The 25,446-nt window shown below is 44.2% G+C and overlaps 1 protein-coding gene across 1 annotated transcript in view; it reads left to right on the forward strand.

Annotated features, from left to right (window-relative positions):
- The first annotated feature begins 1,849 nt into the window (after positions 1 to 1,849).
- LOC147107793 (calcipressin-1-like) overlaps positions 1,850 to 25,446 on the forward strand; it is an 80,717-nt gene continuing 57,120 nt past the window's right edge. Inside the window, exon 1 of the mRNA XM_086007104.1 lies at positions 1,850 to 2,608. Coding sequence (XP_085863230.1) covers positions 2,336 to 2,608 — 273 coding nt within the window. The 5' untranslated portion in view covers positions 1,850 to 2,335. The remainder of the gene's footprint in view (positions 2,609 to 25,446) is intronic.

Consider the following 25,446-nt stretch of genomic DNA (forward strand, 5'->3'; position numbering starts at 1 on the left):
GTCATGGTCATGGGAATCACGCTATTCGGGGACCACGCCTGTCAACCTGAGGCGGGAGTTCAGTGATCATTGCTCCAGCTGATTCCTTGACAGCTTCAAATGTACAGTAACAGCTCCCACCTGACAGATCATCGCTTTCCTCAGCCACAAGCTGTTCCTCACTGCATTTCCACAAAAGAATCAGCATGCTGCAAGTCTTTCCACAAGTATCCATCCAGTCTCACCATTGACAGATTGCTCCTGTCATCTGTACTTCACCTGCCATCTATTCCATCAGCATGGGTGTCATTTATACTGTCTCACCTTGGTCCTCAGAATCTGAGCACGATGAGCCCCAACACCAGCAGCACCAGGCACACCAGCAGCACCAACAACAACACCAACCTTCTTCACAATCACCCGATGCTGCACAGGACAGAAGGCATCATCACCCGAGCACATTGCTGCCCGGGAGGCCAGCGATGGCCTCATCATGGCCAGATTTACTTAACTTTATACTGTACATCCTGGCTGCCACATGATGCGCCAAGTTGGCACCACCCCACACCAACACCATAAAGCATTTTTACAATGACCAAGCCATTCCTTTCACACTCATCACCACACTTACCACCATTGCAGTGGGCACTGTTAGGTCTCACCATTCACTGCAACTCATTAAACCACTTCCAAAGGTGCACACAAATCTGTCCAAGACTGGAAAGTGTTGAAAATAAAGATTTCAATGTTTGACAGCACATTAACAGAAACTTTACATAAACATTAGATAAAACACCCAAGTGCCTACCCTTGTGTGTTGTTAATCTGATTGGAAAAAGCGAGTGTGAGGATTGGCTAGTGAGATGGGGAAGTGATAATATAGATAGAGGGGGGTGGGTGGAGGTGCAAGGTAAATTGGTGTGAGTAAGGATGTGTAGGAGCAGGGTAGGGAAGGCAGAGTGATGGGGATGTGATGAGAGGCACAGCAGGATGAGGTTGAGTGTGGCTCTGTACTAATGAGATCATTGAAAGGTTTGCGCCACTGCAGCCTGGTCCTCCTGACCACATCCCTGCTTGTGCCCTCCTGTGCAATGTGCAACCAGGCTGCGTTGATCTCCTGGGGAGGTTTCTTCCACCCATCGGAAGTAAAGATGACCTCCCTGCGTGCACTGACTCCTTCCAAAAACATATGGAGGGAGTCAATGGAGAACCTGGGTGCAGCCCTGCACCTCTGTGCAGTGCTTGTCAGTGTTTGCAGCACTTAAATGCTGTAGAACACTAACAGCACAAATGTCAGAAGAAAGTTGGCCATGGTCCCTTGAAGGAAACTGGCTGATGACATGTCATGAATGACATCACCAGATCTGCTTCCTCTAATTGGCTGGGAAACGCATTGGGCGGACTTAACAAGCCCTATCAACGGAAATTCAGTTTAGGCAGTGGGTTGGAGACCCGCCAAGGTGAGCAAAATCTTGGCCACAGTTAAGGTTTCAGATTGATGACCTTTCGTCTGCCAGTTTCAATTAATAATCTGTTCTAATATTATTAGGCTTCTTGAAATAAAATGTTTCTTCAGAAGAAAAAAAAGTCAGATTTAAAGAGAGAAAGCCTTGCATTTATATAGCGCCTTTCATGACCACAGGACGTCTCAAAGCACTTTACAGCCAATGAAGTACTTTTTGAAGTGTAGTCACTGTTGTAATGTGGGAAACACGGCAGCCAATTTGCGCACAGCAAGCTCCCGCAAGCAGCAATGTGATAATGACCAGATAATCTGTTTTAGTGATGTTAATTGAGGGAAAAATATTGATAACTCCCCTGCTTCTCTTCCAAATAGTGCATTGGGATCTTTTACGTTCACCTGAGAAGGCAGGCGGGGCCTCGGTTTAGCGTCTGATCCGAAAAAAGGGGCACCTCCGACAGTGCGGTACTCCCTCAGCGCTGCACTGGGAATGTCAGGCGAGATTTTTGTGATCAAGTCTCCTTCTGGCCCAGAGTGCGACCAACTGGGTCACTGGCTGACACGAATTGATGTTTATTGGAAGTCGTGAGGGGCTGCCTGGCTGACCTGCCCGCTATCAGGTTAAAAACGGCAACATATTTGTATCGTGTTGCCAGTGCTGACGTCCCGGGCAGTAACTTGTTGCGTGGTGTCCTGGCAACAAAGTATCGGCGCACGACGAAGGAGCAGCGGGCAACACAGGAAACTAAATCAAGAGCCGCTTTCCTTCAGACACAGGCGGCGAATTCAGCCTCCCGCAGGATGGGTGGGGGCGGCTGAGGGAGTGTGTTTAATCATTTTAAAAAAAAATTACCAAGATTATTGATTTTTTTAAAAACAAAAGCTGGGAAAATAATGACGGTAGCGAATAGCGGGGACAGCGAGAAGAGAAGCTTGGTTAATGCCGACATGGAGAGAGAAAACGAGATGTTTCCGGCCGCGCCAGAGGACGACTGTTCCGGAGCAAACGGCGAGCCGGAGATGGAGACGGAGCCGGCGGCTGCCTCCAAGGGTGGCGGTCCCGGCCGCCCCCAGCCAATGCACCTGGCGTCCCAGCTCGATGACCTGCCGACCTCCACCATCGCATGTAACGTGGACGAGCGGGTGTTCGTGGACGCCTTGTACCGAGTAAGTGGTCCCCCCTCCCCTCCTCTCTCTCTCTCTGCAGAAACACTAGGCCGCTGAGTCTGTGTCAGCACCAGGCCGGCAGGAGAAAGCTTGCTCTCCTCCAGCAGTTCCATTCACACCTGTTGTGACTTGCTGCTACCCGTGCCCTGCTTAAAATAACCCGGTTATTCCCCCCCCCCCCCCAATTTTTTAAATCATTTGGCCCACCGTGTCCCTACCGGCTGAAGAAAGCTATCCAGCCTAATCCCACTTTCCAGCTCTTGGAGTATGCACTCAAAGTACCACCAAGTACTTTTTAAATGCGATGAGGGTTTCTGCCTCGACCACCCTGTCAGCCAGTGAGTTCCAGACCTCCTCCTCTGGGTGAAAATATTTGTCCTCAACTCCCCTCTAATCCTTCTACCAATTACTTTAAATCTATGCCCCCCTGGTTGATGACCTCTCTGCTGAGGGAAATAGGTCCTCGTTTTAGTTACAACGTCCTCATGAAGTTATGTGGTCTTGCAGCAAAAAAAATTCACTTTGGTGACTTTGAGAACATGTATATAGTGCATAAAATGGACATAGGTTTGTCTTTGAGCAATAATGTTTTGATCGTTTTTTTCCCCTCCATCCTTTTACAGAAAAGATTGTAAATGTCCAAGTGACTGTCTTGGATAATGCTCCTAATCTGCCATTCTTTAGTGACTTAGATTGTGATTATGGAAATAGCCATCAGGTACCATTTAAACTATTGAACAGGTCTCCTAGTAGTCACATCGATCAACTTACTCAGGCTAGCGATAATTCTGAAGTGGGAAGGAAAGGAAACAAAATTAACTTGATGCAGTGGACCAATTGAGGTTAAATGGGAAGTCCTTTTAAGACATCTTGTTCACATTTCTATATTATATTGGTCTTGAAAACGTTTAAGCGAAAATGTGTTTCTGTTGCTGCTTTTGTGGGTTTTTTTTACTAGTCCAAATTATCAGCTGTGGGAGCTGAAAAGTTCACGTCTCTGTGTTTAACGGATGTTGGTCAGTGGCTTGAAAATGCACAAGGTCAGTTTGCCTGCAGGTTATGTTGTGGGTTTTGTGCAATGTAAAAGCAAAGTGAGTTGTTAATGTGAAATGTTGTCAGTACATACCTACATCTATGATCTTAGCTTTTGTACGTTTGACTGCTGATTCCTAACCCACTGGCTAGCACTTTATATGTACTGAAGGTGCATTTTGTTCTTCGAGAATGAGCTTTCTCTGAATACATTGCAGGAAAAATTGTGCTTAAGGCAATATGTGTTACTATTACCCCAATAAGCTTAGTTCATCTCGTTCTTCATTACTAGTGCCACCAGTGACCTATAATTATCAGTACTTCATGTTCTCTCCAAACTAAATTTGGAATGGCAGACTCTATAATCGTGCTGCTGGATTGCTTTTTACATTTCAAATGGTCATAGTGTGCAAATTCTACCAATTCACCATTACACTTTATTGAAATCTATTTGATAACCACTGCTGATTAATTTAGAAACATAGAAACATAGAAAAATAGGAGCAGAAGTAGGCCATTCGACCCTTTGAGCCTGCTCCGCCATTCAATATGATCATGGCTGATCCTCTATCTCAATACCATAATCCTGCTCTCTCCCCATACCCCTTGATGCCTTTTGTGTCTAGAAATCTATCTATCTCCTTCTTAAATATATTCAGTGACTTGGCCTCCCCAGCCTTCTGTGGTAGAGAATTCCACAGGTTCATCACCCTCTGAGTGAAGAAATTTCTCCTCATCTCAGTCCTAAATGTCCTACCCCGTATCCTGAGACACTGACTCCTTGTTCTAGAACCCCTAGCCAGGGGAAACATCCTCCCTCCATCCAGTCTGTCTAGCCCTGTCAGAATTTTATACGTTTCAATGAGATCCCCTCTCATTCTTCTAAACTCTAGTGAATACAGGCCTAGTTGTCCCAATCTCTCCTCATACGACAGTCCTGCCACCCCAGGAATATGGTTGAATGGAATGAAAGGATTAGGTGATTTTCTAAAACTCTTCTTTCACTTAACTGTGTATAATCTTCTAACCACAGAAAAGCTATTACCACATTTTCTGGATAAGTTGACATTTGTTTTTATCAATTGTGATTTAGTGGGTTTTTTAATTTAGTTGAGTGCCATTATACCACAAGTACCAGTTTCAGACTTGTATCTATGAGAAGGCTGCACAGTTGGCAGGCGTGCATTATACCAGTGATTTCACTTCATTCTCCTTGTCAAGCAAAGTAAAGTTCTGTGTAAAAGTGCAAGCAGACATGCGCAAAAAAAACTCGGCTCAGCACCGCCGTAAGTGCCAGTTAATTTTTAATGATGGTGAAAAGCCGATGGGACATTGGGCTCTCTGCCATCATCAAAATGGTTATTGATGAGCCATTTTAAAGTTTGCTCTGTACTGCTTTTGACTGTACTGCGGCCAATGCAATGCAACTGCCTCCTCCCAATGGTCTCACTCCACTTATGAAAATACGCAATGCCTGTCAGATCAGTCACTGCACTCCTGCCTGCCTCACATTTTTATCTCTGCAGCTGCTCCACATAATAACTGGCCCATGAAGCAAGCTGGGTTATCTTGCTTGTGACTATCTTGGTCCAAGTAACAGTTCTGCGGTATGTTGCATGAGTTAACACACTTGTGTATGTGTAAAAGCTTTGAGGATCATTCCGCATGTCAAGTTTGTTGCTATTGGAAACCTATAAGCAAAGGAGACAGATTGTAACAATTTAAGTATGTGGAGCTTTACTTTTGGGAATAAGATTCATCAAAATGTCTTTTTTTTTTCAACTCCACTCAAATGAGTGAGATTTACTCCAGGGTTATTGGGAGTAAACAGCAGCCAGCATGGATTCAGAAAGGGAAGATCCTGTCCGATTAAATCCCCCTTGACTTTTTCCAAGTGGACAGTGGAAAGCCCCATGACCTTGTTTTATCTTAACCTCCAAAAATAAATATGACCGTGTTCCACATAAACATAAGTGGTGGCGATTCAGGGTAGAAGCTGGGAATGGATAAGAAATTGGTAGATTAGCACATTACTTGTTCAATGAATGCCACGAGGATCAGTGTTCGAACCCTTTCCAATTTGTATTAATGACCTGGATTCAGAAACTCAATTCACAGATCTATCAAGAGGGGCAGTTGAATCTGACAAGACCGCTTGGGAACTACAAAATGAGTTGGACAAAATATGTAAGTGGGCAGATCAATCGCAGGTGAGGTTTAATATGGAAATGGAAAGTACTGCACATAAGAAAATGAATATAGGAACAGTAATCCATTCAGCCCAGTGCCTATGCCACAATTCAATTAGATCATGGCTGATCTGAAGCTCAACTGCATTTACCTGCCCTTGCGCCATATCCCTTGATACCCTTACATAGCAAAAATGGTATTGATCTCAATCTTGATCATTTTAATTGACTGAGCCTTAACAGCCTTTGGGAGTGGGGGGAGTTCCAGATTTCCACTACCTTTTTGTGTGGGGGAAAAAAGTGCTTCCTGATTTCACTCCTAAATGGCCCAGCTCTAATTTTAAATTAATGGCATTTGTTCAGGATTGCCCCACCAGAGGAAAACGTTTCTCTGTATCTACTCTATCAAATCCCTTTATCATTTTAAATAACTCAATTAGATCTAACCTCCAGGGAATACAAGACATTATGCAACCTGTCCTCATAATTTAACCCTTTAAGCCCTGATATCATCTGGCGGATATGCGCCTCCAAGTCAGTGCCCCCAACACTGGATGCAGTACTCCAGATGGGGTCTGACTAAGGCTCTGTACAACTGAAGCATCACTTCACAGAATCACAGAAACCCCACAGTGCAGATAGAGGCCATTTCGGCCCATCGAGCCTGCACCGACACATATCCCACCCTATCCCTGTAACCCCACCTATTTAATCCCCCTAACACTAAGGGTCAATTTATCATAGCCAATCAACCTAACCCACTTCCTCACTTTTGTATTCCAACACCTTTTGAGATAAAAGCCAAAATCCATTATCCTTTTTGGACAATAGAAGTACTTCATGAATAGTGTTGAAATAGCTCAGGATAAAGTTGAAAGAGATCTAGGGGGTTTTATTAGACCCAATGCTCAACAGTGCCACTCATTGTGAAACAGCAATCAACAAAGCAAATAAAACACTGAACGTTCTTACCGAAGCAAAAAAAGCCAGAAGACTGATCCCTAGAATCGAAGGACTGTGTTATGAGGAAAGACTGGAGAGACTTGGCTTTCACTCCTGGGAAGGAAGATTGAGAGGTTATCTCGTATGTAGTCCGACAGTTACTTCAAAATTGCCTGCTTCCAATTATCTGATGATTCAAAGTCTTTTAGCAATAAATTCCCACTTTATTACTTGCATTGCTTAATTTAAACTTTTTTTTGCACTGAGAGTTATCCAGTAATTTAAATTATCAGGAGTAGAGACTGTATGGAGGATCCTTAAAATTCAGTAGCATCTCGAGGCCAATTTCTACGGCAAGCCATCCAAATTATGTGGCAAGAGCGTTTAGATTCTGTAACATATTCTCAAGTGGTCTCCACACACTTGTGTCATTAAAAAGTTAGATAAGATTTTTTTTTTAAAGCATTAGGTTTAGGGAATAGCACAGCACAAGCTTGCCAGTCCCCGATGAGAAGAGACAGAGCAGGAGCTGGTGCAGAGACGGCAACTGTACCGCGGGAGAAACACACTCACAGGCCCAGGTACAACTTGCTTCTGATTCTGCGGCCATGGAATCATGGAGAATTGGTCGTTCTGATACGAGCTAGTAAACCGTATTTTTTTTTTTTTTTTTTTTAAAAGGTGGATTCGGAACAGCACTCTAAACTAAACCATAATCTCAAGACAAAGGGGACATGTTCAAAATTGATAAAGGATAAATTTTGGACTGATGTCAAGAAGTTCTTGACACCAAGACCGATCAACACATGGAATGGACTCTGCTCCAAGAATGGAGGGCATTTATGGAATCATTTAAGGAACAGTTGAGTTCCATGAGGGTAGGAATGGTCTGTTTAGGGTCTTCAGGTGTCAGCTTTGACTCAGTGATAGCTCATTTGCCACTGAATCAGAAAGCTGTGGGTACAAGCCCCATTTCAGAGACGGGAGCACATAATCTAGGCATTTCAGTGAAGTAGTGAGGGAGCACTGCACTTTCAGATGAGACATTAAACCGAGGCACCGTCTGCCCTCTCCGGTGGACATAAGACCATGGTACTATTCAAAGAAGAGTAGGGGAGGTCTCCCGGTATCCTGGCCAGCATTTATCCGTCAACCGACATTATCAAAAACCGATTATCTGGTCCTTTATCCCTTGCTGTTTGTGGGACCTTGCTATGTGCAAATTGGCTGTTGCATTTCCCTACATTGCAACAGTAACTACACTTCAAAAGTACTTCATTGGTTGTGAAGCACTTTGGGACATCCTGAGGACTTGAAATGTGATTCTGCCTGTCCTTCCTGAGCGAAGTTGGGCTTAATCTCGTCCTCATCTGTATCTATCTCGCCAGTGTCAGTTAATGGGGTTTTTCTAGGGAGTCATAAGTGAACTGGGGGACAGTCTCAATGTAACCCATACCACAAAACTGCTTGCGTTTGGCAGTCTCCGCCCAGCCTTGGGGCAGGACCTCACATGAGTGTGGTCTATATTTGTGAAAATTGCGATTTAAAAAAAAAAAAAAAAAAAATTTATAGATCAAACAGGCTTTTCTTTGTTAATTCTTTCATGTGACGAATGGCATCCGAATTGTGGGCCTGAGTATAAATGAGGCAGATTGCTTCAAACAGGAAAAGTGCACCTTTACAGAAGAGAAGTGGCTTTCAGGGCAAAGTTCTGTCATATGTTTTGTACACCAGGAAATGTTACAGGCTCTTGTTTGTAGCATTTGTATATAATGACCTAGTGAAATACTGCAATATCCATTATGTATGGCTCCTTCATTAAAGCTGCATGACGCCACAGTTCTAATATAGTTCTCAAAGTAGTCGCACTTTAAAGAGGAAAGCAACTAGTGGCTAAGTCCTTGCCTGTAGAAAATTCTTGCTTGCATCGTGTGTAGTACCAATCTATTCTTGGCTATACAGGCAGAACACTGCAGCAAAGCAGGTGCCAATATTCTATCACGTATCACAGGGAGCGAAAGAAGGCAGGAGTGCTGTCACACTAGGGACACTACAGAGACATTCTGCCGCCTTCAGGCTGCTGAGATCACAGTGGAAGATAGCTACAAGGTGATTTTATAAATTTGTCAGTGGATTCTAAACCTTCCAGCTGTTGAGGATAGGTCAAATAATCAAAGTTTGAGTGAGAAATCCTGTTTTATTGGAAGCGCTACAGTTTTATTCCCTCTTTATTTTAATTTAATTTAATGCAACGGCAATTCACCAGAATGATACTGGGGCTGAAAGGGTTAAATTGTGAGGACAGGTTGCATAGACTGGGCTTGTATTCCCTCGAATATAGACGAGTAAGAGGTGATGTAATTGAGATGTTTAAGATGATTAAAGGATTAGATGGTGTAGATAGAGAAAAACTATTTCCTCGGGGGGGGGGGGGGGTCCAGAACAATGGGGGCATAACCTTAAAATTAGAGCTAGGCTGTTCAGGGATGATGTCGGGAAGCACCTCTTCCTCTCCACACAAAGGGTAGTGGAAATCTCAAACTCGCTCGTTTCCTTCCTCTCTTTCCCCCCCACGACCCAAAAAAAAATGCTGTTGAGGCTAGGTCAGTTGGAAATTTTAAAACTGAGATTGATCGATTTTTGTTAGGTAAGGGTATTGAGGGATACGGAGCCAAGGCAGGTAGGTGGGGGTTGAGACACAGATCAGCCATGATCTAATTGAATGGCGGAACAGGCTCCAGGGACTGAATGGCCTGCTCCTGTTGTGTAATTTTTACTGCCTTGATTCCTTATGTGTGGCTCACAGGCCACATCACTGCCAATGTCCCCTGCAGCAGTCTGTCAAGAGGGATGATGTGCCATCCAGATGTCACGACCCCCCTTCTGATGTTTTTCTCCCCCTTCCCACTCCGCAAGGAGAAAGTCCAACCTCCACTCAGCGCAGCCAAGAGTCAGGATTAAACGCACATTCTTCGCACACTATGGCACTAAGTACTAGTGCTCTAATATGCAGCAGTGTTACATTACCCACAGTGCTTTCGGGTTTGTTTTCAGTGAACCTTTTCTCGTGGTTAAAAAATATGTTCCTTTTTGTTTTGAGAGTTTTGTTATTATGCGCTTCAGGAATTCCATGAACCTGAAGCATGGGCCACATATCACAAGAATGAATCCCATTGTCATTAAGGGCGAGAGCTTTGTGAGGTGACCCCTCTGCTGCCCCCTCGCCAACAATTTTGGTACGTATTGAGAGGAGCATGTGATTCTTTGACACCACCTTCGAGGGCTTGGTTCATCTTCAAGACAAAGCAAATTGAAAACGATAAATATAAGCAATGTTTGAGTCCCTGTGTCATAAAATACAATTCCACACAATATGTACAAAAAAGGTAGCTTCTGCAACATGAGCATTAACCCTGCAGGATCAGTGCTCTGTACAAGGCAGTTGACTGGTGTTTTCCTGTATGTTTCATTGAAACAAAGCAAGTGAAAGCTGATAAACACTCATACTCGAGCGCACACGCATTTAAACAAAGGCTGTATAAGGAGGTCTTATTTGTGGACACCTTCCGACAAATAACATTGCAGAGGATGCTGCTTTTATCATCATTCTAGAGGTGAAAGCAGCCTTTCTGGGACAAAATGACCTGTTGGTGTCTTCAACTGCTTTGGAGCGGTTTAAATACAGTACTGATATTTGGGAATGTACAGTGTTCCACGAGGCAGCCTTGTTGACGGTTTAAAATGTGGCTGTCTAGTGACATAAACTGCCCTTGGTCTTTACTGGATGATTTCTTGAAGTTCACATAGGAAGGATGTAAGGCCTAGCATACCAAGTGTCTGAGCAGCCTCTGTTAGAAGGGGGCGAGTTGCCATGTTAAGTGTTCTCTAATTCTTCACTTTGTAACCATAAAAGGCTAGATTTTATATAGCCCACACACAATATTAATTGAAAGGTACTTTTTAATTGAATTTTATACATTAGATTCAAGACATTTGATTCATACCAAGCCTGTAAAGCTTAGCTGTGCAATTTGTGTATGTGTTTTTTTCTCATTTTTTGCAGATATTTAATATATAGACCTATAATGTACAGGACAGCATCTATGAGGTTGCAAAAATGTTATCTGAAAGATGGGACAAGAATACTGGGAGTGGTCAATCTGGCATTTGTCGAAATCTGTGGCCTAAGAACTACCGGATCATCATGCCTTAAGAGTTAATGGATACTTGATCATTTTGTTGCCTCAGCCTTCAACAATGGGATGTCCCAGGTGTAATGATGTAAAGACTTGGCTTTCCAATTGCCAGGTTGTCTTTAAGGGTAAAATGAGGCTAATGTTCCCCAAAAGAATCGTGAGGGGAAAATAGAAGACCGCTTTTGTTGCTGGTTGCATGGGGCCAAGTTCCAGCTCTGATGTATGGAAGATATTCCAAGATTAGAAGACCTTGTAAGAGATGTGGATATACCTGGTGTAGCACTGCCTGTGGCACAGTTTTGTTTTATCTTTGGCATTATACAAGCAGTCAGGGACAGGGGGTATTTAAATAACAACAGAAAATGCTGGAAACACTCAGCAGGCCAGGCAGCATCCGTGGAGAGAGAAACAGAGTTAACGTTTCAAGTTTGTGACCCTTCGTTCGAACGGTTCTGACGAAGGGTCACGGATCTGAAACGCTAACTCTGTTTCTCTCTCCACAGACGCTGCCTGGCCTGCTGAGTGTTTCCAGCATTTTCTGTTATTTCAGATTTCCAGCATCCACGGTATTTTGCTATTGTACAGAGGGTACTTAATTGGTTTCTGTAAATTGTTTGACTTTGAAATGACATCGTGTATGAGTGGGAATCCAGTCTGGGTCTGAAGAGATCAGTTTGAACACTGTTCTCAAAACTGAACACTTTTGAGCATGTAGTCTTCATAGACAAGCAAGTGGCCTGTTGGCTTTGAAGTAGCCCAAAGGTCATAGGATTAAATTGAACTTGGTCTGATAGCATTTACCCTTCTTTTCATTCTGAGTGTTGTTCAGGAAAGAGTTTTTTGTAAGGAAGAATCCTTGGCAACTGTAGACATTGGACTGAAGTCCTGCTTTGGCTGTGAGGGATGAATACTGGTGGTTACAGATCTGTTGCTGGCAGTGGGAGCAATATGAAATGGCGAATTAAGAGTATTGCGTAAGAAGCATACAACTCGACATCAAAGCCTGTTGGCTTTCAGCTATTTTTTTAAAGCCAATACACTAAATAAACCTAGTGACGGCACTGTTTTAGAATGTGTCCAGCCGCAGTTGTCTTTCCCCTGAAGGTCAGGGAGAGTCCACAATCAACTGTTCAGAAATTGACCTGAAGTGGTTTGTCAGTATTGAGGGTCTGTATTGAATTTAACCTCTTTTTCAGTGCTGGATAATATCAATGTTGGTTAAAGTACGTGCTGTTGGCGATGATTTTGTGATATCTTTTGTGAGAGCACTTGTTCTGAGTACCTTTTTTTTTGTGCATGTAGGCATTCATTTGCAAATACCAGCAGGCTTCCCACCACTTGACAGTACTGGAGGGTCAGTGAGCAATAGGATTGAAGCGCTCTGCTTTAATGCTGCTAATGTTTATCAAACATTCTTGTCCTTGAGCTGTTGGCTTATATCTTGCTGCTGAAGCAGATCAACTGGTATTGAATGGTGCAGAGCTAATGCTGGATCAGCACAGGTCTCGATTAGAACATAACATAAGAAGCAGGAGTAGGCCATACGACCCATCGGGCCTGCTCCGCCATTCAATAGGATCATGGCTGATCTGAACTTAGACTCACGTCCACTTCCCTGCCCGCTCCCCGTAACCCCTTATTCCCTTATCAGCTAGGAAACTGTCTATCTCCGTTTTAAATTTATTTAATGTCGCAGCTTCCACAGCTCTGAGGTAGCAAATTCCATAGATTTACTACCCTCTGAGTGAAGAAGTTTCTCCTCATCTCAGTTTTGAAAGGGCAGCCCCTTATTCTAAAATTATGCCCCCTAGTTCTAGTCTCACCAGTGGAAACATCCTCACCGCATCCACCCGATCAAGCCCCCTCTCAATCTTTTATGTTTCGATTAGATCGCCTCTCATTCTTCTGAATTCCAATGAGTAGAGTCCCAATCTACTCAACCTTTCCTCATACGTCAACCCCCTCATCTCCGGAATCAACCGAGTGAACCTTCTCTGAACTGCCTCGAGAGCAAGTATATCTTTTCTTACATATGGAAACCAAAACTGTACGCAGTATTTCAAGTGTGGCCTCACCAGTACCCTGTATAACTGCAGCAAGACTTCCCTGCTTTTATACTCCATCCCCCTTGCAATAAAAGCCAAGATTCCATTGGCCTTCCTGATCACCTGCTGTACCTGCATACTAACCTTCTGTGTTTCATGCACCAGGACCCCCAGATCCCTTTGTACTGTAGCACTTTGCAGTTTCTCTCCATTTAAATAATAACTTGCTGTTTGATTTTTTTTCTGCCAAAGTGCATAACCTCACACTTTCCAACATTATATTCCATCTGCCAAATTTTTGCCCACTCACTTAGCCTGTCTATGTCCTTTTGCAGGTTTTTCATGTCCTCCTCACTCACTGCTTTCCTTCCCACCTTTGTATCGTTGGCAAACTTGGATACGTTGCACTCGGTCCCTTCCTCCAAATCGTTAATATAGATTGTAAAGAGTTGGGGTCCCAGCACTGACCCCTGCGGAACACCACTAGTCACTGATTGCCAACCCGAGAATGAACCATTTATCCCAACTCTCTGTTTTCTGTTAGATAGCCAATCTTCTACCCATGCCAGTATATTGCCCCTAATCCTGTGATTTTTTTATCTTGTGCAGTAATCTTTTGTGTGGCACCTTGTCAAATGCCTTTTGGAAGTCCAAATACACCACATCCACTGGTTCCCCTTTATCCACCCTGTTTGTTACGTCCTCAAAGAATTCGAGCAAATTTGTCAAACATGACTTCCCCTTCGTAAAACCATGCTGACTCTGTCCGATTAAATTATGCTTATCCAAATGTTCTGTTACTGCTTCCTTAATAATGGACTCCAACATTTTACCAACCACAGATGTTAGGATAACTGGTCTATAGTTTCCAGCCTTTTGTCTACCTCCCTTTTTAAATAAGGACGTTACATTAGCAGTTTTCCAATCTGCCGGGACCTTTCCTGAATCCAGGGAGTTTTGGAAAATTACCAACAATGCATCCACAATCCCTACTGCTACTTCTCTGAAGACCCTAGGATGTAAGCCATCAGGTCCAGGGGATTTATCCGCCTTTAGTCCCATTATCTTACCGAGTACCACCTCCTTAGTGATTTTAATCGTGATTAGCTCCTCCCCTCTCTTTCCCCCCCCCCCATAGCCCCCCGTTTGTCCAGTGTTGGGATATTTTTAGTGTCCTCTACTGTAAAGACTGATACAAAATATTTGTTCAGCGTCTTTGCCATCTCCATGTTCCCCACCACTAATTTCCCGGTCTCGTCCTCTAAGGGACCAACGTTCACTTTAGCCACCCTTTTTCTTTTTATATAACTGTAGAAACTCTTGCTATCTGTTTTTATATTTTTTGCTAGTTTACTTTCATAATCTATCTTCCCTTTCTTAATTAATCTTTTAGTTATTCTTTGCTGGCTTTTAAATGCTTCCCAATCTTCTATTCTCCCACTAGATTTGGCTACTTTATATGCCCTTGTTTTCAGTCGGATACTATCCTTTTATTACCTTACTTAGCCACGGATGGCTGTCTTTTTTCTTTTACGCCCCTTTTTCCTCACTGGAATATATTTTTCTTGAAAGTTGTGAAATATCTCCTTGAATGTACACCACTGCTCATGTACCGTCTTACACTTTAATCTATTTTCCCAGTCCACTTTAGTCAACTCTGTTCTCATACCTTCATAGTCTCCTTTATTTAAGCTTCGTACGCTGGTTTCAGATCCAACTCTCTCACCCTCCAACTGAATTTGGAATTCAACCATGTAATGGTCACTCATTCCAAGGGGATCCGTTACTAGGACATTTTTTATTAATCCTGTCTCATTACACAGGACCAGATCTAAGATTGCCTGCCCCCTGGTTGGTTCAGTTACATACTGCTCAAGGAACCTGTCCCTAATGCACTCTATGAACTCTTCCTCAAGGCTGCCCTGCCCAATTTGATTTGTCCAGTCAATATGAAAGTTAAAATCCCCCATGATTATAGCTGTTCCCTTATTACAAGCCCCAACTATTCCCTGATTTGTACTCCGACCAACAGAGTTGCAACTGTTAGGAGGCCTATAGACTACGCCCACTAGTGACTTTTTCCCCTTATTATTTCTTATCTCCACCCAAACTGTTTCACTATCCTGATCCTTTGACCCAATATCATTTCTCACTATTGCAGTGATTCCATCCTTGATTAACATAGCAACCCCACCTCCCTTTCCTTCCTGTCTGTCCTTCCTAATTGTCAAATACCCCTGGATGTTTAGTTCCCAGTCATGGTCACCTTGCAGCCATGTTTCTGTAATGGCCACCAGATCATACTCATGTGTAGTTATTTGTACCGTCAACTCATCTATTTTGTTACAAATGCTGCGTGCATTCAGATAAAGAACTTTTAAATATGTTTTGTGACAATTTATTCCTGCTTTTACCCCCTTTACTACTCTACCTTTTATCTTTATACACTCTGTCCCTTCCTGACACGCTCTGGTTTTTAATTCCCCCACTGCTACCTTGCTCTATTGCCTTTTCCGCTGACATTTTTATTTTTCGCTCTCTTGAAACCTTTCCTCCTCCCCCCCCCCCCCCCCCCAACTAATTAATTTAAAGCCCTCTCTACAGCCCTAGTTATTCGATTCGCCAGGATTCTAGTCCCAGCACTGGCCAAGTGAAGTCCATCCCAACGGAACAGCTCTCTCCCGTCCCAGTACTGATGCCAGTGTCCCAAGAAGCAAAACCCATTTCTCAAACACCAGTCTTTGAGCCACGCATTTAACTCTCTGATTTTATTTACCCTAGCCAAATTTGCTTGTGGCTCAGGTAGTAATCCAGAGATTATTACCCTTGTGGTTCTGCTTTTTAATTTGGCCCCTAGCTGCTCATACTCCCTCAGCAGAACCTCTTTCCTTGTCCTATCTATGTAGTTGGTACCAACATGGACCACGACAACTGGATCCTCCCCCTCCCACTCCAAGTTTCTCTCCAGCCCAGAGGAGATGTCCTTAACCCTGGCACCGGGCAGGCAACACCGCCTTCGGGACTCTCGCTCTCGGCTGCAAAGAACCCTATCTATCCCCCTAATGATACTATCCCCTACCACTACAACATTTCTTTTTACTCCCCCCCCCCCCCCCCCCCCCCCCACTTGAATGGCCCCTCGTTCCACGGTGCTGTGGCCAGGTTGCTCATCCTTCCTGCAGTCCCTGTTCCTGTCCTCACAGGGAGTAAGAGCCTCGAACCTGTTGGACAAGAGCAAGGGCTGCGGCTCCTCCAACACTACCTCCTGGATCCCCGTACCTGCCTCACTCATAGTCACACCCTCCTGTCCCTGACCACGGAATACTTCTGAATTAGTTAATCTAATTGGTGTGACTACTTCCTGGAACACAGAGTCCAGGTAACTCTCCCCCTCCCTGATGTGTCGCAGTGTTTGAAGCTCGGACTCCAGCTCATCAACACGGAGCCGGAGTTCCTCGAGCAGCCAACACTTACTGCAAATGTGATCACAGTGAACATCAGTGGTGTCCACCAGCTGCCACATATTGCAGCAGTAACACATCACCTGCTCTGCCATTTTATGTAATTAAATTTATTATTATTTTTAAATACCCTCTGCCCCGATTCTAGATAAATATCACACCTCTATTTAATTGAACTTACCAACTTATAAAGGTTTAAAGGGGAAGGAAAAGTACTCACCAACCAGCCAATCACCACCTAGCTTGGCTGTGATGTCACTTTTGAATTCTGACCTCCCTTTGGAATGTTGCCTGTTTAGGCTGCCTCGCCTCGCTGCTCCGACTCGACACCTGCTGCTCCCGGCTGCCTCGACTGGGCCTCGCTTCGCTGCTCCGCCTCCGCGATGTCTGCTAATCCTGAGACTGGCAGGAAAAACGAGGCAAAAACAAAACACAAACAGCACCTCACACCCCACTTACCCTAACTCTCCCACTTACCCAAACTCTCAGAAGGCACTCTCTGCTGCTAGCACTTTGTTCATTAAAGGAACTACAGATCTTAATCGTGTTTCATAATGGATCTCCGAGACCTGACTTGGCTCTGAAATTTGAGGAGGCTGGGATCTGGGCGTCGCTGGCAAGGCCAGCATTTATTGCCCATTCCTAATTGCTCTTGAGAAGGTGGTGGTGAATCACCTTCTTGAACCGCTGCAGTCCGTGTGCTGAGGGTACTCCCACCGTGCTGTTAGGGAGGGAGTTCCAGAATTTAGATCCAGCGACGATGAAGGAATGGCGATATATTTCCAAGTCAGGATGGTGTGTGACTTGGAGGGGAACTTGGAGGTGGTGGTGTTCCCATGTGCCTGCTGCCCTTGTCCTTCTAGGTGGTAGAGGTCGCAGGTTTGGGAGGTGCTGCAGTGCATCTTGTAGATGGTACACACTGCAGCCACGGTATGCTGGTGGTGGAGGGAGTGAATGTTTTAGGTGGTGGGTGGGGTGCCAATCAAGCGGGCTGCTTTATCCTGGATGGTGTCGAGCTTCTTGATTCTTGTTGGAGCTGCACTCATCCAGGCAAGTGGAGAGTATTCCATCACACTCCTGACTTGTGCTTTGTAGATGGTGGAAAAGCTTTGGGAAGTCAGGAGGTGAGACACTCGCCACAGAATGCCCAGATTCTGAACTGCTCTTGTTGCCACAGTATTTATGTGGCTGGTTCAGTTAAGTTTCTGGTCAATGGTGACCCACCCAGGATGTTGATGGTGGGGGATTCGGCGATGGTAATTCCGTTGAATGTCAAGGGGTGGTGGTTAGACGCTCTCTTGTTGGAGATAGTCATTGCCTGGCACTTGTGTGGTGCAAATGTTACTTGCCATTTATCAGCCCAAGCCTGAATGTTGTCCATAGACTGCTTCATTATGTGAGGAGTTGCGAATGGAACTGAACACCGTGCAATCATCAGCGGACATCCCCATTTCTGATGTTATAATGGAGGGAAGGTCATTGATGAAGCAGCTGAAGATGGTTGGGACTAGGACACTGCCCTGAGGAACTCCTGCAGCGATGTCCTTGGGGTTGTGATGATTGACCTCCAACAACCATCTTCCTTTGTGCTAGGTATGACTCCAGCCAGTGGAGAGTTTTCCCCCTGATTCCCATTGACTTCAATTTTACTAGGGCTCCTTGATGCCTCACTTGGTCAAATGCTGCCTTGATGTCAAGGGCAGTCACTCTTGCCTCGCCTCTGGAATTCAGCTCTTTTGTCCATGTTTGGACCAAGGCTACAATGAGGTCTGGAGCCAAGTGGTCCTGGCAGAACCCAAACTGAGCATCGGTGAGCAGCATGGAGTGGTTCCTTGTTCAGTGCACTAAGGACATGCCTGCTGTGGAACCAAAGTTCCCACTCAATTCTATATTTGCTGTGGATTCTTGCAGCATGAACTAAAAATCTCCAACAATCTATTGTTTGGAGGAGAGGCAACTCAGACCTTGAATAGCCAACCTGGAAGAGCACTGTTTGAAGCCAGGAGTTTTTTGTTCCTTTACCAAGAATAAGAACATAAGAAATAGGAGCAGGAGTAGGTTATTCGGCCCCTCGAGCCTGTTCTGCCATTCAATATCATGGCTGATCTTCTACCTCGACTCCACCTTCCCTCACTATCCCCATATCCCTTAATTCACTTAATATCCAAAAATCTATCGATCTCTGTCTCGAATATACTCGACGACTGAGCATCCACAGCCCTCTGGGGTAGAGAATTTCAAAGATTCACAACCCTTTGAGTGAAGAAATTTCTCCTCCTCTCCATCCTAAAATGGCTGACTACTTATTCTGAGACTGTGACCTAGTTATAGATTCCCCAGCCAGGGGACTCGGGTAAGCTCCAAAATTGCCAATAAATGGCAGTAAGCGAACTAACATTGTCAGATGGGTACATGTTACATACTTTGGGGATGTTGGACCTCTTCAGTGTCTTGCAGGATTTTACCTGTTGGTAGCAGTGTTTCACCATACTGGACTATGGAGAACGACCATGAATAATGAGTTATGGTTCTAGATTTTCTCCACAAAAAAAGACTTAGACATGTCATCATTTTAATGTGTTGGGCAGAAGTTTGCCTGAAGGCGAGTAGTTTCCCCAGATGTGCTGGGTTGACCATCCATAGGCAGATGAATGATTTTAAATGCAAGACGTGCAGTTGTTTTGCACAGATCCCAGAACAGTGGCCCGTTTGTCATCAGTCTCTAGCATTTTGGAAGTGACTAACTTCTTTGCTCTTTGCGAGTCTTTGAATCAACAAGGACACCTGAAGTCAGTCAGACAGCAGCAAGAGCCTGCTCACGTTTTTACATTAAGGAACGGGCCCATCGAAGTGGGCTAGGGTTCCTGTGTTGTTTATTTTAGTAGTGGTATGCATACAGAAGTTGAACTGACTGTGCCAAGTGATTTTCATCGCTCACTGTGCTCTATGTTTTGTGAAATAAAGCAACTTCCGAACCAAACCAAATTGCACTTTGTCTAGTGCTAACTTGGCCTTCCTTCAGAGAGATTAAAGGAAGACGCACGCTTAAGACACAGATCTGGTACAGATCACAAGGAGTTTCACTGTTACACAGGCACCTTTTTTATATGTTTATAAATTGCATGTTTTGATGGCTTTACGCAATTTTGAAATGTACGTATTTGATTTCCTTTGCTCCTGGCTGAATTTCAGTGGGATGGAGTGTATATCTTGGACTTTGTTGCAGCTTGGGCGTTCTCTTGCAATTCTACACGGCTACAGTATAATGGCATGATGGTTCGGTGACACTACATGTACAAGTGTTATCTTGATGTTGGTCTAAGCTGAGCAGAGTGCAATGTATTCTGTTATTTTTCAATCTGTGAAGGTGTAAGTTAGAAGCTCTGTAAAGAAGTGAAATCTACGGTATTGACTTTACTTTTTAACCTTTTACTGTTGACTTTTCTTAAACATGAATCATAGTTTATAGCCTGCTAACACCGCTTGATGATGCTTATTCTTCTGCTACCCAGAGACTGAGAGGATGCACGAGGGCTCAGTAAGCTAATGGTAGCTCCGAGGTTACGGTTACCGGACTCGCAACCCAGAGGCTAGGAGTTCAAATCCCACCATGATTTCAATAAATCTGGTAAATTATGGGCTGGCATCAGAAAAATGACCATGAAAGCTGCCAGATTGCCATGAAAAGCTAGAGGATTCACAAATGTCTTTCAGGATATACAGGTACAGTAGCATAGTGGCTATGTTACTGGTCTAGTAACCCAGAGGCCAGGACGAATGATCCAGAGACAGGAGTTCCACGGCAGCTGGGGAATTTAAATTCAATTAAATAAAGCTGGTGACCATGAAACTGCCGGATTGTTGTAAAAATCCATCTGGAAAACTGCCGTCCTTACCCGGTCTGACTTGTATGTGACTCCAGACCCACAGCAATGTGGTTGACTCTTAACAGCCCTCTGAAGTGGCCGAGCAAGTCACTCGGTTGTATTCAAGAAGGCGGCTCACCACCACCTCCTCTAATGCAATTAGGGATGGGCAATAAATGCTGGCCTTGCCAGTGACGCCCAGATCCCAGGAACGAACAAAAAACCGTCTGAGCCTCCTCAAATTTCACGTCCTGTGAATGAATTAAAGGAAAAAGGAAGCGACCTACCACATCTGGCTCATGTGTCACTCTAGTCCCACATGGTTGACTCTTGATGCCCTCAAGGCAACTAGGATGGACAATAAATACTGCCTTACATCCCAAGAATATATATATTTTTAAAAAATCACATTCAATCCCAGACAATGCTCCGATAACCAACTCTGGTGCGGAAGAAGAGCTTGTTTACAGGAATGGTCTTTGGCGTTTGCACTTGAGAACTATTGGGTAAACCTGTTGTTTAGGTAAGTGAGAGATGTAACTAAATCCAGCCCTGCAACTGATAAAGATTCACGGTGAACAAAGTCCCGAGCAGCTGCTTGGATTTCTTGTGGATCCTCTGGGATCTGAGCCTATCCACAAAACCTCCTCATTGCAGCAGTGCTTGAAGTTCAATTTTTAACCCGGTATAAACAGACAGGTTCGTTTTCTTAAAATAACAGCAATCAAATGATCTAGAAGGGAAGCTGGAAAAGAGAAATTCTGAATTTTAATTCTTTAAAGATTTCAAGCAAATCTGAATACTTTTTGGTGGGTTTCTTAAAATGCCCCCCAAAAATGACCATGCAACTATAACTTCAATTAGCCCCCAAAAAACTGTTTTTGGCCCTGATCTGTTAAATTCCTGGAGTGCGTTTTACATGGGTGGGAAAATGTATATTTTGGACAGTTATTTGCCCTTTTTTCTGAATCAACCAATGACCTTTCAATAATGACCTGCTTGTCCATGACCTCTGTCCTCGCTGACCTAGTTCCCTCAGTACCTCACATTTTAAAATATTCATCCTTGTGTTGAAATCCCTCCAAGGCGTTGCCGCCACACCTTTGTAATTTTTTCAGCAAATCTCTTCCCCACCTCCAAACTCTGTGCTTCTAAATCTAGCTTCTTGTTCATCTTCCCTTTCTCCCCCCACCGACTTCTATTGGCAGCCATGCCTTGAGTCGCCGAATCCCAATGTACTGCAATTCCCTCCCCCTCAAGGACCCTCTGTAAAACCTACCTCTTTGACCAAGCTTTTGGTTACACTTCGTAATATTTTCTTCCTTGACGCGCTATCCATTAAAAAAATCTTGCGCCTTTGTGAAGCGCCATGGGCCATGTTTCTATAGTAAAGGTGCTACGTAAAAAAAATTTATTCGTTCATGGGATGTGGGCGTCACTGGCCATCCCTAACTGCCCTTGAGAAGGTGGTGGTGAGCCGCCTTGAACCACTGCAGTCCGTGTGGTGAAGGTATTCCACAGTGCTCTTGGGGAGGGAGTTCCAGGACTTTGACCCAGCGACGATGAAGGAGCGGCGATATATTTCCAAGTCCGGATAGTGTGTGACTTGGAGGGGACCGTGGAGGTGGTGGTGGTGGTCCCATGCGCCTGCTGCCCTTGTCCTTCTAGGTGGTGGAGGTCACAGGTTTGGGAGGTGCTGCCAAAGAAGCCTTGGCGAGTTGCTGCAGTGCATCTTGTAGATGGTACACACTGCAGCCACGGTACGCCGGTGGTGGAGGGAGTGAATGTATAAGATGGTGAATGGGGTGCCAATCAAGCTGGACGGTGTCGAGCTTCTTGAGTGTTGTTGGAGCTGCACTCATCCAGGCAAGTGGAGAGTATTCCATCACATGCCTTACTTGTGCCTTGTAGATGGTGGAAAGGCTTTGGGGAGTCAGGAGTTGAGACACTTGCCGCAGAATACCCAGCCTCTGACCTACTCTTGTTGCCACAGTATTTATGTGGCTGGTCCAGTAAAGTTTCTGGTCAATGATGACCCCCAGGATATTGATGGTGGGGGATTCAGCGATGGTAATGCCGTTGAATGTCAAGGGGCGGTGGTTAGACGCTCGCTTGTTGGAGATAGTCATTGTCTGGCACTTCTGTGGCGCAAATGTTACCTGCCACTTATCAGCCCAAGCTTGAATGTCGTCCAGGTCTTGCTGAATGTGGGCATGGACTGTTTCATTATCTGAGGAGTTGCGAATGACATTGACTTCAGTTTTACTAGGGCTCCTTGATGTCACACTCGGTCAAATGTTGCCTTGATGTCAAGGGCAGTCACTCTGGCCTCACCTCTGGAATTCAGTTCTTTTGTCCATGTTTGGACCAAGGCTGTAATGAGGTCTGGAGCTGATACTCTAACTGGAGGTTCATTTTTGCTGTGCAGTGAAGTGATGTCAAAAGCAGTAGCCTTTTAAAGTGACTTCCAAGCTTGACTGCATTAAACATTATTTACAGCTATTTCTGGAGGGCTGTTTGGATATATTTTTGTCACCATGGATGACTGTTTCAGGATCTGAAATCATTTTTCTCCCTTTTTGTTTTCTCTTTTGGCATCCACTGCTACCATTGGGAACTCCTAGCTCAGGCGTGCCACCAAATTCAAAGCTCCAGGTATTCACACAACAATTTTCTATCCAACTGTTGCCTTTGATTGGGGGGAAAAAAAAAACTGGACTGAGGCTTGACTTGTGTTTTCAAAAAAAATCTATTTTATAAGCTCGGGACTAACCAAACTGTGTTGTTTTACCTTGGTAGTTTGTTTGTGTTGTTTTATATCTTGTTGTGGGGAGGTGTGTGCAAATACTGTTGCCTGCCTGCAGCACAGCACAAGATAAGAACATAAGGAATAGGAGCAGGAGTAGGCCATACGGCCCCTCGAGCCTGCTCCGCCATTCAATAAGATCATGGCTGATCTTCGACCTCAACTCCACTTTCCTGCCCGATCCCCATATCCCTTGATTCCCCTAGAGTCCAAAAATCCATCGATCTCAGCCTTGAATATACTCAACGACTGAGCATCCACAGCCCTCTGGGGTACAGAATTCCAAAGATTCACAACCCTCCTGAGTGGAAAAAATTCCTCCTCATCTCAGTCCTAAATGGCTGACCCCTTATCCTGAGACTATACCCCTAGTTCTAGACTCTCCAGCCAGGGGAAACAACCTCTCCGCATCTACCCTGTCGATCCCCCTCAGAATCTTTTATGTTTCAATGAGATCCCCTCCTTCTTCTAAACTCCAGAGAGGACAGACCCAAGATTTAATTAAAATATTTGAAAGTATCATCCCCATAAAAATTAACTAGCTTCCTTTTGAAATAAAACTCCTGGATTCTTGCCATGGCCTTTCTGTAGCATGATTCACTCTGAATTCCATTTGATAATAAGTGACCTGGGAACTGCACCTAACTGTTGTCCTTTTCCCCACCAGGTGTGACTCATTGAGAAGGTTACCCTCTCCTGATTGAGTTGATCTCCACTAGAGTAACAGGTGCTACACCTGGCCTTGGCGTCTTGGTTTGGGGAGAGAGCACATTGCAGCATCAAAGCCAAGCCACATCTTGTCCACACAAGCAGCATTTGGTGGTTAGCATATGTGAACCCTGGCTGTTTCTTCCCCCCCCCCCCCCCCCCCCCCCCCACCCTGGTGAAATCTAGTCACTAACTCATCAGACACAAAGTTGATTCTTGGGATATGCAAGAATGCCCAAACCTGTTATTGTAAACCTATACTTACGGTATAGGAAAAAAAGGACATTTGATCCTGATTTTTTTTTTTATCTCCCAAATTTGGCTTTCCCGATCTTTTGTGTACTTCCTGCATTTTTCTCGGCCTGCTTTTTTTAATTGACCTTCTACAAGAGGGTTTTAGAATTCTATCTCAAAGGCTTAAACAGCTGATCCATAGAAATAAATAAGAGTTTCTGAAAGCAATGAAATTTGTTCTTTGTCAATACGTTGCCCTTCCTTTGTCTAGGTGACACTAAAGTCCCACAAGTTGAACTACAACAATGCTGCTCTAGAAAGAACACTTGATAGAAATAGTATGAGAATAGTTTATTGTGTGTCACCAATAGTTTTGGTGTCGTGAAGGTACCTTTTATACTTAAAGGAATTATAGAGTCTTGCAACATAAACTTTTTAGGCAAGTTGGAAGCATCTAAAGCATCATGAGTTTATTTTTTTGTACTTAATCGCATTTAATAGACATAGTATGAAAATCATTTGTATTCTCCCTCCCTTTACAAGTTTAAATTCGCTTTCATTTTTCAGACTTTGACTCAAAGTTTGCTGTGCCACTATTCTGGCAGTGATGCCCTGGATTTTATAAATAGGTCAATAACCAGGAGGCATAGATTTAAAGTAATTGGTGGAAGGATTAGAGGGGAGTTGAGGAGAAATGTTTTCACCCAGAGGGTGGTGGGGGTCTGGAACTCACTGCCTGAAAGGGTGGTAGAGGCAGAGACCCTCGTCACATTTAAAAAGTACTTGGATAGGCACCTGAAGTGCCGTAACCTACAAGGCTACGGGCCAAGAGCTGGAAAGTGGGATTAGGCTGGATAGCTCTTTTTCAGCTGGCACAAACACAGTGGGCCGAATGGCCGCCTTCTGTGCTGAAAATTTCTGTTTCTATGAAAATGTTCCTTTCTTGAGGTGTTTTACGATCTTTAAGCATAAAAATAAATCCGACCCCAGAATGATCACCGTTCATACAAGGTCCAAAGAGACTAGGATTCAAACTTGGATGGGAAAAATGAATGGACAATTAAGACATAACTCCTTATGCAGAGATGGAAATCATGTGGAATAGCCCACCCAGGGAGGCAGTATAAGTAGAGGATGTTGTAAATTTCCAAGAGTGTAATGGATACAATTTTTGGCTGTCGGGACTACTAAAGGATATTGGAGCTAAAATGAGTAAAGAGGTCTGTGGCAGTTTGGAATCAGCCCAATGGACAAAAATGGTAATTTCTAGTCCTGTATAGTCCTAATATTTTTAAGAAAATTGAGGCATGTTAGTTCAGGTATGTCTAATGATGTCATAGGTAAATTTGGTTTCCTGAA

The sequence above is a fragment of the Somniosus microcephalus genome, chromosome 14 (assembly GCF_052327205.1).
Source record: "Somniosus microcephalus isolate GS21.2 chromosome 14, FLI_Smic_1.0, whole genome shotgun sequence".
Classification (NCBI taxonomy): domain Eukaryota; kingdom Metazoa; phylum Chordata; class Chondrichthyes; order Squaliformes; family Somniosidae; genus Somniosus; species Somniosus microcephalus.